The sequence below is a fragment of the Ranitomeya imitator genome, chromosome 4, assembly GCF_032444005.1.
Source record: "Ranitomeya imitator isolate aRanImi1 chromosome 4, aRanImi1.pri, whole genome shotgun sequence".
NCBI lineage: Eukaryota > Metazoa > Chordata > Amphibia > Anura > Dendrobatidae > Ranitomeya > Ranitomeya imitator.
In genome coordinates, this window is record NC_091285.1 from 636,479,273 (window position 1) to 636,491,545 (window position 12,273).

Consider the following 12,273-nt stretch of genomic DNA (forward strand, 5'->3'; position numbering starts at 1 on the left):
GTCTCCTCAGGAGTCCTCGGTGTTTGACCGACGACGGCTGTCTCCTGGATCTGGGAAGAAGAGGACTGGGCTCTGGATCTTGACTGGCATTGTCATTGTTCTGAATCTTGACCAGCGCAGGTCTGGGATTCAAGCATTGAATGCCGCAGTTTGCACTCTGAGTCTTAACCAGTGTAGAACGAGTCATCGGGTCTTGACCTGCATAGTGGGTTCCCTGTATCTGTTTTGGTATTATCTGGATCTCGTCTGCAAGTTGCCAGCACCCCACTGGTACATGCTTCCTACTGCGGGCTGTCACTCTAGCTGCAGTTTCTTCTCTTGCGCACGTTTGCACCTCTCTCTCTCTGTACCAAAACCAGCTCCGGTTTGGCGTGCAGACCCTTTATATCCAGCATTTCTGTCACCAGTGGCACCTAGCTGGGTGCTGCATCTGAACTCTTTTCCCAGCAACACTTCCTATTCTGGTTAGTTCCACATGGTCCTGTCTCAACAGCAGGTGGCAGCCTTCTCACACCAATTGTACACAGCGTCAGGATTTCTCAGGCGCATTGTCACCTCCTCTTGCATTTGAGCTCAAACTGACAATATATAAACTAAGCCCAAAGTTTTGTCAGAGATATAGAACCTATAAAAATTGCACCTTTAGGCTGCCGTCACACTATCAGTATTTGGTCAGGATTTTACCTCAGTATTTGTAGCCAAAACCAGGAGTGGAACAATTAGAGGAAAAGTATAATAGAAACATATGCACCACTTCTGTATTTATCACCCACTCCTAGTTTTGGCTGAGAAATACTGATGTAAAATACTGACCAAATACTGCTAGTGTGACGGCAGCCTTAGTGTTCTCATTGCTGCCTCCATTCTACAAAAACTGATGATTAATCAAACATGCTAATTAGGATGCTTGTTGCATCCTGGGTGTGGTGAAAAGGCCCAGTGCACTGTTCTGCCCACTGGTTTGGCATGCCACGCCTTTTTCACTAGTGACTGACAGCACTAGCTTACCTAAGCTTTCCCTACAGACAGTTCTTGCTCCAAATAAGTTAGCGCTCTCAAACTCCAGTGATGGAAGTTGGTGGGTGCATGCAAATGGTGCCCTGAGTGTCTCGTCCACGCCGATAGTGCACCGAGCACCTTCATTAGCGCATGCAATTAAACTTCAGTTTTTGCAAAGCAGAGACAACAATTAGATCACTAAAGGTGGCGTTTTTGTAGGAGCTATATCAACTACCAGGCGATGTGCTTAATATACCATTGATTTGGGCTGACAGACTCCCTTTAACTCTTCCGGTAAGCAACATCTCCAAAACTAACCCTAATTATAATATCAAGAAAATCCTTTGCCAAGAACTGGAGATGTAATAATATTAACAAGAATAGTGCCCTCAGCAGAGCCATCACATTAGAGAAAGTAGAATTTGCGTTTGCAACCAAGCCATAGGGCCTGGGGGTCCAATTGTCTCTCTGCCAAATAAAATAACATTAATATTATAAATGGCACATGGTAGCTGGGAGGGGTTGGGCTACAGATTATTTATTAGGGACTCAGGAGTTTCAAGATACAAGCACAATGTAATTTCTCCTACAGGGATAATCAGACGATCTGACTTTTGAAGAGGAGCTGCCTTCTGAAGAGCATTATTGGCAACCATGGTTAACACATGGAAGCAACCTTGGATCAAAGACCAAACTTGATTTCACAACATTAGTACAAATAATATAATCCCATAAGGTAAAATATAAGGGAGTTTAAACTCTGTAGCAGAAAACTTAGATCAAAATCAGAGGTGATCTTTTCAAAAAGAAGAGGAAAATGGCCGCTATAATCAGAGGTGGTGTGAGAGTTCCAGGTGTGGACAGGGTGACTGTTGGTCTATGTTTCTAAATATCAACCCACAAGAAGTGGGGAGGTGGCCACTCGTACATGTGGATCTCTTTTTTAAAATTCTCATGATTTGCCGGCTCGGACGTCTCTATAAATCTCATAGTCTGTAGTAGATAGGGCCATTGTGTAGAGACTTCATGTTCATAAACTGGAAGATGGACCAGGCATTGTGTAAATTAAATAGACCATGTAGCATCAGTAACAAAAGACATTTCTCATGAAGGCCAGAATATAATTCTGACTTTTATTTGCAAGAAAGAAGACGCATTTCAACCTTGACTTGAGGTTTTCATCAGGCTCATTTACTCAATCTAAAATAATAAATAATAATAAAACCTTAAATTCCTTGTTAATTGGAGAAAAACCCACAAATAGATAACATACAACTTCCTCTATATGTTTTCAATAAAAAAAAAAATCAAAATGCACAGTCTCAATTTTTGTAATATTGAACATCACATGTACCTCCACCATGTGACGCTGAGTTACTAATCCCCGACAAGCTGTGAGACAGGGTAATCAGAAGGTCCAAGGTCAGATACCAGGAGGGCTTATAGATCAGAGGGACAAGACAAAAGCGTGGTCAAGTAACAGTCTGGGGTCAAATGCCAGGAGGGTATGTAAAGATGAGGGGATAAGAGAAACGGATACTCTGAGGCCAAGTCCAGGTTCAAATACCTGAGGTCAGAGAGCATCAAGAGCAAAATGGATAACACACACAAATAATCAAAACAAATCAAGGTCCAGCAACAAGTTCAGGAAATCAGACACAGAGCAAAAAACACACATCACTGAGCAAAGCTATAGCTGTCAATGGTCTGCTTATAGCTAGCCAGCTAAATAGCTAGAAAACTATCAAAAACGGGAAACACCTGGAGGAAAGCCCATAGGCTAGGACAGATTTTGTGCCTCCTGTACCTCCTGGATCTGACACGACTATCTGGCTATCCTTCTTGCCACCGAACAGTGGCTGACTCTGTGGCCCTTGCCCAGGGAGTCTTGTGTATGCCCAGATCCCTGTACAGGGGTTAAAAGATGAAGGCCATGGCAACCAATGGATTCTGGGAAATGGAGTTGCTTGTTCCAAGCCTGTTCATGGTAGCCTTTTTAGAGCTGTCAGGGGATTACAAACAGTGCTTATGTGACAAGGCCTCTTTCTCAGGATGTCTGTCCCAGAGATGCTAATTGGCTTTGTTCTTTGGCAGTGCTTCTTCTGGACTCCATTTCTGTTCTCACTAATCGATATGGTATCTATCTGAAACCCAAACTCTGCTGTGGATGCTCTGTTTTATACCACAAGGCTGTAATTCCTCTGCAAGCATCTCTGGTTCTTTATCTTGGCTGCTCTAAATTGCTGCACCTGATTCAACTGTACATACGATCTCTGTACACCCAAATTGTGCACACACGATCAATACAGACATGATTTCTGCACACACGAATTCTGCACATCCAATCTCTGCACACACGATCTCTGGACACACGATCTCTGCACATAAATGTATATTCAAGAACAAAAGCGAACATACCCTTTCAGTCTGTATCTCCTTTCAGGGCAGTTGGGTAGCATTAGCTGAGAAGGAGCCGTATATGTGTATAGTGGGATTAAAAATAATTCTTACCCTACTATTAGGTACAGTGCCTTCAATCATAGCATGAAATTGAAAAGTAGTATTTACGGTAGCTTAGTTCCTGTGTAGCAATGAGTTTATATATCTAACAATATCTTTTCAGAGCCATCACCGGTTTCTTTTGCAACCGCTGCACCTGAAGTTCCTGTCTGGGATGTATCGAGCTTCTCTCTTGTGGATGGACGTATTGTACTATCCAAAGGTGAAGAACAGGTAAATAGTTATGTATGATCCAGGGATTCCATCACTAGGGATCCACATGTTTATCCTTCCTCATTGACCATTGGTTATTTACATGTGGTCATTGTGTGTTATGGTGGTGGCTCATGTTCATACAGATGTGGCCAGTGTACACTGTGTGTCCGGTATGTGTTTAATAGTCATCAACCTTCCAGCCCTTGGAATGATTGGCACCAAGTGTCTGTTATCTGAATCAATCATTACTACATTCTTATATCTGACATTAAGGCTTGGTTATCACACTGCGGATGATGGATAACGATGAACCCATGTTTGTAGGCGGGCGGCAAGAGCCACACAATTTTTCAGGTAAATGGAGGTATTACCATCAAATCATGTGACCATTGGCTACCATATGCAGGATTGGTTTGGACCCCCTATGGTAGACACAACATCAATAGCTAGCCTTAGCACAGTTAATTCTTAATTCCCGGCTTAAAAATATGCATCACCTTGGAACAGAGTTTTGGAGGCCATAACATGCACAACTTACATTTTGACCCTCCATCTCCCAATTATTGCTGATTGATAAAAGAAGTCTTAAAGGTATATTCCCAAAAAGGCAAGCTCTCCCCTATCCTTACTTGCAGATAGCTGATGGTCTGCTTGCACCAGTCATCTTGAGAATGGAGTTCTGAATCCCAAGAATGGGGCTTCTCATTTATGTCTTGAATGGAGCCAAAGGTTCTCCATTTATTGTCTTTGGGACTGCCGGGAATAGCTGTACTTGGTAGACTCACAGGCAATGAATGGGGCAGAATTTGCCCATGCGCTCCTATGTTGTGTTACAGACAGGCTGCAGAACACCATTCTCAGGTTTTCAGAGCCTTAATCTCGGGAACCCCCTGGATCCTAGCAGGCCAAATTATTTAACCTTATCACAGACTGTTAAAATCTTGATATCATCCAATAGAAAAAAAGAAGTTCACCAGCATCCATGCAATAACAGGAAAATCATTTCTTTGGGCACTATTACATAAACTACAGCACATTTTGGCTTTCAGACAGGACTTTTTGTAGTGCAATACAAATTACATATACACAAAATATTATACAAAGGTATGTTGGCAGGAGTTATACTAGTCACACAAAGAAATCCAGGATCCAGGGCACCAGATGTCCTCCTAGAAAGGAATATGGTGACCTGGTTCCTTGTTTCTCTGTATTGCTACAACCTTGTGGAGGGTTGCAGCAAGTGTGCACAGACCACAGAGTGGTGCATGGGTCTTATCTATTATACTAGTCATACAGTTATTATGAAAACTGCATACACCCTCTTTGAGTGTTATGGTTTTATGTATCAAGATCAAATAATTAGAAAAAAATCTGGTCATTAGTAGGTCTTAAAATTAGACAAATACAACCTCAGGTGAACAGCAATAGATGTCAAATGTCAGTAGCAACCAGGTGAAGCTAATCAAATGCAATTCATTGTTCTTCAGCAAGCGCCTCTATAAAAGCAGAAGTTTTAGCAATTTGCTGGTCTGGGAACATTCAGGCAATTGTTAATACAATGCGCAGGAGGAAAAACATCAGCAATGATCTCAGAGAAGCAATTGTTGCTGCCCAACAGTTTTGGAAGGGTTATCAGGCCATTTACAAATATTTTGGACTCCATCATTATAGAGTGAGAAAGAATATTCATAATTGGAAAACATTGAAGACAATTGAAAATCTTTCCAATTGAAGGTCTGATTCTTAAAAAGTTTTAAAATTGAGTTTTTCTTATAACTGTACTTAATTTTGCTCATGTTTATAGAAATTCATGCCATATATAAAATTAATTGAGCAATTAATGATTAGAAACTGTGCTCACAGAAACACAGTGGCATCTAACCTATAGCCCCCAAACCTTCCCAGATATAGCGAGATTCAATGGATGTAAATGCTTATCTGACCAACAGCTATTATGTTGGACTCCCCCATAAATAAGTATGGCAAACCATGCTCGGTTGGTTTTTAGTTTCAACAAGTTTTTATTTTTCAAAGTAAAACCAAGAAAGTTTCACAACAAAATCCCACGCAGGGGAGTATATATGAATATCATCAAATTCTAAATTAACCTTGATGGTAATTAAACAAAACAAAACAGTTAAACACGGAGACAAAGACAGGTGGTTGGAAAAGACAAGGGGGGGGGGGGGGGGAAGGGGGTAAGAGATCCACTACTGTGTCATAGTACTATCAATGGTCGGGTATAAAGGCCCCTTCACATTAAGCGACGCTGCAGCGATACCGATAATGATTCGCATCGCTGCAGCGTCGCTGTTTGGTCGCTGGAGAGCTGTCACACAGACCGCTCTCCAGCGACCAACGATGCCGGTAACCAGGGTAAACATCGGGTAACTAAGCGCAGGGCCGCGCTTAGTAACCCGATGTTTACCCTGGATACCATGCTAAAAGTAAAAAAAAACAAACAGTACATACTTACCTACCGCTGTCTGTCCTCCAGCGCTGCGCTCTGCTTCTCTGCTCTCCTCCTGTACTGTCTGTGAGCCGGAAAGCAGAGCGGTGACGTCACCGCTCTGCTTTCCGGCTCACAGCCAGTGCAGGAGGAGAGCAGAGCACAGCGCTGGAGGACAGACAGCGTTAGGTAAGTATGTACTGTTTGTTTTTTTTACTTTTAGCATGGTAACCAGGGTAAACATCGGGTTACTAAGCGCGGCCCTGCGCTTAGTTACCCGATGTTTACCCTGGTTACCAGTGAAGACATCGCTGGATCGGTGTCACACACGCCGATCCAGCGATGTCTCCAGGGAGTCCAGCGACGAAATAAAGTTCTGGACTTTGTTCAGCGACCAACGATCTCCCAGCAGGGGCCTGATCGTTGGTCGCTGTCACACAGAACGATTTCATTAACAATATCGTTGCTACGTCACAAATAGCAACGATATCGTTAACAATATCGTTATGTGTGAAGGTACCTTAAGGAGCCAGTCAAAGGAAGGCAATTTAACACCAGATTGGTCTCATAGGCTACGTTCACATTGGCGTTCCGCCAATGTGCGTCGCTGTTGCGCCGGCGACGCAGCGGCGACGCAGCGGCGACGCGCCCCTATGTTTAACATAGGGGACGCGTGCGTCGTTTTGGTGGCGTTTTTCGCCACGTGCGTCGTTTCCGACGCTAGCGTCGGACGCAAGAAAACGCTACATGTAGCATTTTCTGTGCGTCCGATTTTCGTCGGAAAACGACGCACACGTCGCAAAACGCGCGCGTTTTTGCGCACGTTTGCGCGCGTTTTAGCGTGCGTCGCGCGTTGCGTCGCCGACGCACGGCGGCGCAACGCTAATGTGAACGTAGCCATAGAGATAATGTTAAGGCTTGGTCAAGATTACTGCTAGAGCTCCTTTCAATCCACGGTCTCCATATTTGATAGTAAAGCTCCCATGAGTACTCTCTTGTAGCTTGTATTCGTTCACATAACATGATAGCGTTCATCTTGTCAATTACTGAGGAAAGAGATAGGGTAGCTGTTTTCCACTTTGTTGCAATGTGCAGCTTAGCGGCTAAGAACAGCTGATTGACTAGATTATGGAGTTTGTTGGAGAAGCCCGGGTGTCTAGCTCCCAGCAGGAACACCGTTGAATCTAGCTGAATCGTTCCACCATATAGCTCCTCCACAATAGATTTGATCTTTGACCAGAGTGTGGAAACAACCGGACAATCCCACCACATATGCTTTAGATCTCCCAGAGCTCCACACCCCCTAAAACACCGATCTGATAAATTTAGGTAGATGGCATGTAATTTGCTCGGGACTAAATATGTCCTATGTAGGAGCTTGATGGATGTTTCTACTAAAGAGGTTTGAAGACTTTCCTTAGAGAGGGTGCAGCAGCACTTTTGCCATTCCAATGGGGACATTATCTTATTAAGGTCTCTTTCCCACTGTATCATATATGTGAGTTTTACATCCTCTGATATTGCGTTCAGGTTTGAGTATATTAAAGAGATAGCTCCCTTGCCCAGTGGGTCATTTAAACATATTTGCTCGTAACCCGATGGGCGGTGGGTGACACCATGTCCCAAGATTTGTTCAGCAAAGTGAAAAATTTGAATGATACGCAATATTTCAGAGTTAGGTGGGGAGTACTTTTGGATGAACTCTTGCTTAGTGAGTAGTATGTTAAATGGCGAAGTAAGATGTTTAAGGGTAATTAAACCTCTAGACACCCACCAATGGAAAGGGCGGGGCTCCAACCCTGGTGGAAAAGCTGGATTATGAAAAATATGCATCATTAAGGAAGTTTTGGATTGTAGGGAGTGTTTAAATCTTTCCTTCCTCCATAACATCAGGGAGTGTGCTGTGAATGGAGCCGATATATGGATCCCTTTTGGAAGTCTCTGCAACGACCACATGAGGCCTGGTAGGGTGAATGGGGTCAAAAAGTGAGATTCAAGGTTCACCCATCTGGGTGCGTTATGGTTGTCTGCATTAGCACTTATTAGTTGGGCTAGTTGGGCCGCTCTATAGTATAGAGTGAAATTGGGCAGAGACATACCTCCTCGTCTTCTACTAATAAACATGGTTTTAAGTCTTATCCTAGGTCTTTTTCCCTGCCATAAAAATTTTGAGATCGTGCTATGGATATCTAGTAACGTTTTGGCAGGGACAGGGATGGGCAAAGATCGGAAAACATACAGAAATCGTGGTAAGGAAACCATCTTAATGGCGTGTAGCCTACCTAACCAGGATAAGGGCATAGATGACCATCTGGCAAGATCCGATTTGAGATTTTTAATTAAGGGGGCATAGTTCCATTTAAATAAAGTCGACCTATGGGGGGTTAGATTGATGCCGAGATAGGTTAAGTACTGCTCATTTCTGGTAAATTTAAATTGTGTTGTTATGTTGTTTTGTATGTCCCTGGGGGTGTTAATGAATAGGGCTTCAGATTTGTCAACGTTAATTTTGAGACCAGAAACCAGTTCAAACTCATTGAGAGCGACAAAGAGGTTTGGGAGTGTAATAGCGGGATTAACTATGGATAATAGAAGATCATCTGCAAAAAGGCTAGCCTTGTATTGATCGTCTCTAATTATAGGTCCATTAATGTTGGGGTTGGCTCTGATAGCTTCCGCTAGGGGTTCCCTGGCTAGTGCGAATAAGGCCGGAGAAAGCGGGCATCCCTGCCTGGTACCACGTTGTATGTTGATAGGGGTAGACTGGTTTGAAGGTAATTTCAGATAGGCCATGGGGCGATCATATAGCAGTTTAAGGCAAGAGGTAATACCTCTCGGGAAGCCAAACTTGGTTCGGTTGGTTTTTAACCGGGGAAGAGAAATTAATGCATCATGCGTAAATCATCTTTCCTCCACCATCGGAAAAAAGCAAGAGCTCCCATCAGTAAAATCACTTATCAAATTATTGAAAATTATCTAATGTGTTTTGGCACATTTACCTTTTCTAAGGAGATTTGACACTGCATCCTTTGCCTCGTTCAGTGGTCCCATTGGGGCTGACGTCCAAACCCCCACACAATGGGTTTTTACTATAGTGGTGCAGATGGAGTCATCGTGTGCTCTGTCGTACATCATTTTCAGGAAAAAGGTGGACAACCCGACGTAGTAGACTGCGCCTCGGTGCCCGCTTCCAGTAGGTATATACGTCCGAAACCTGTTTTGCAGGGGGTTCAGACGAAAGATCCAATGGGACTACTGAATGTGGTGAAGGGCGCATTGTGAAAGCACCCTTACTTCCAAACTGAAGGAGCTATGATTTTTAGTATTTCCATGCTTCGCAGTTAGGTGTGTTTTCTTTCATCATAGATATGCCAGGTTCAAATCCAACCAGGTCAACTTATCCTTGGCATTTCTATGTTCTCTTAGAATTTATGTCCCGAGAAAAAAAAATTGGACAAATCCACTGATTCCGTCAGGATCAGCAGATCATCTAATGTGAATAGGCGTCACCAAACTGTCTCTCAGTGGCAAATGTTGGGGGAAAGAAGGATCGGACTTGTTGGATTTTAACATGCTCAACCCTTGGCATTAACATGCTGCCAGAGGACCTGTTTGTAAAAAATCAGTATATTGATTCATGCTCCATAATAATTGCATGTGTATATGCTAAATATGCACAGAATTATCAGAAGGTGCTAAATTTAAAGGACTTCTTCTCACTCTTAGGATGCATTTCGTACACGGAGTCGAACAGGAAGTTGTGTGTCCAACAATGACGTGGCACAGATAGACAAGGTGGACACAGGTAAGGCTCATATAACGACTTATATATTTAGCTATATGATAAGCTGCAGATTATTCCTTGAGTCTATGGATATATTACAGTGCTGTGAGACTTCCAGTAATGTGCAGGTAGGTAAATGTAGAATGACAGATGGAGGGTTAGCGCAGCCAAGCACATTGAATTTACCACTTCCTTCCTGCCGGAAGCGGCCGGTTAGAGAACACTTCATCAGCATTAATAGTGCTGTCTGGTTTCCAATATCTGTACGTACATCTTAGAAACTCGTATATCTAACCTGCAACACTCAGAACTGTGCATAGACTCTAGGTCTCCTTAGTAACTGCTGCACACAGATTACTCCAATGTGTGATCTGGGCAAAAAAGCAAGAAATTACAGTAAATGAGGTGTTTGGTGAAAATAAGTTATCAATCATCGATCTACAGGATAGGTGATAACTTATAGATTTGTATGGGTCTGATCTATAACCTGCACTGATATGGCTGGAGGAGCTAGAAAAAGTGTGTGGTTTTGCAAGAGTGTTGACATTTTTTTTATTGCTGAGCAAGGCCCAGGGAACGTCACAGAGAGCAGGTAGTGAGCTGGCCCGTAGATTCATTGCCACTTGGGAGAAGTGGGCTAGTGTAGACTCACTGGGGCAGCTTGCGGGCTACCACTGAAGTGATTTTGGATAAGTACTTTGTCCGCCTGAGGAAGAGTTGGTTCAAAGTTGTCTCATTGTGGTTTTAATAGTATGGAGCCAATTTGGGATAGGTGGTGCAAGACTCTTAACCGGTGGAATCTAGGAGAAGCAGTGAGAGTCTTAAGTTTAGGAAAGTCTTGTGATTACCATGTAGCAGAAAGGTGGTTCTCCTGAAGCCTATAAGGTTGGTAGAGTCCTGAGGTGTAATGGGCTGAACACGACAGTTCAAAACTGTATAAGTTGTGCTCAGTAAAAAAATAGTGCCAACTAGAGCATACATACCGAACCTCCTGGAGAGTCTGGGAGGTTCACTGGAAATACGGTGATGTTTTGAACTTCAAGGAGAGCTGCTGGAACCTTATTGAAGTATGTAATTTAGGAAAGTTTCTTGTGCCCCACCGGAGAGGCAAGAACCAGGCCATTAAATGAGTGAAAAATGGGCATGCAGTGGTCAGAGAGCGTCTTAGGAGAAGTGTGGCTTAAAAGGGCATGGCTATAGAGAACACTTTCCATCCACTGACCTCTGCATCTCCAAGATGCCAATTTCTGTTTTCCTTAATGAGTATGTACCCCCAGAAAGCTGTCAATCTGTGTGTGTGCATGTGTTACTACAGAGGACGCAGGGCTCACAGGAATTCTCTATGAGTCCTGGCAGCCAGGGGTGTACATGGCATCATAGCAGAAGTCCTAATAGCACATACCCATACTTAAAAAAAAAATATCTAATATATAAAGCTGAATGTGTGTGTGTGTATGTCCGGGATTGGCATCTGAACCATCGCAGCTACAGCCACAAAATTTTGGACTCCGAGAGCGTCATAGGCTATGTTGTGAGGTGAAATTTTAACCCCGCGCTTTCCAATTCACCAAACAATTTTGCCCCTATCTACATAATGGGGAAAAAGTGAAAGGAAAAGTGTTGGAGGCAAATTGACAGCTGCCAGATGTGAACAAGGGGGACTTAAAGAGTGAGAGTGATGGCGCCAAAGAGTATATACCATACAGTTGCTAAGGTGGGGCCCCGACATGGGATACTCACCACACATGGGGATATGAACATGCACACAAAATGCGCCACACACTACCACGTGCTTGAACACATATACCACCCTCAGCACACATTTCACCACACATACACCAACCTCGCCACATAAAAGTCGAAACACAAAAGTCGCCGCTAAAAACTCGCCACGCGTAATACTCGCCACATGAAAAACTAGGCTCACGCAAAACTCGCCACACGTGCAAAACTCACCTCATGGAAAAACTCGCCACACGCAAAACTTACACCCGCGGAAAAATTGCCACATGCACAAAAGTTGCAACACATGCAAAAGTTGCCTCACACAAAACTTGCACATACTCAAAAGGCACCACACATAAAACTCGCCACGCGCAAAACTCGCCATGCGCAAAACTTGCTGCACACAACTTGCTACACTAACCTGTCACATGCAACTCGACACACAAAAAGTTGCTACATGCGTGTCGCCACACAAAACTCATCTCACAAAAGTCGCTACATGCATGTCGCCACACGCAACTCAACACACACAACTTGACACACGAAACTCGCCCTAAAACACACACAAGTCTGGTATTATCCTTCAAAAATAAAAATCTGA

The 12,273-nt window shown here is 43.5% G+C and overlaps 1 protein-coding gene across 1 annotated transcript in view; it reads left to right on the forward strand.

Moving 5' to 3' along the window:
- RASAL3 (RAS protein activator like 3) overlaps nucleotides 1-12,273 on the forward strand; it is a 74,406-nt gene that overhangs the window by 6,367 nt on the left and 55,766 nt on the right. Inside the window, exons 2-3 of the mRNA XM_069766818.1 lie at nucleotides 3,623-3,732; nucleotides 9,890-9,968. Of these exons, the coding sequence (XP_069622919.1) occupies nucleotides 3,623-3,732; nucleotides 9,890-9,968 (189 nt within the window). The remainder of the gene's footprint in view (nucleotides 1-3,622; nucleotides 3,733-9,889; nucleotides 9,969-12,273) is intronic.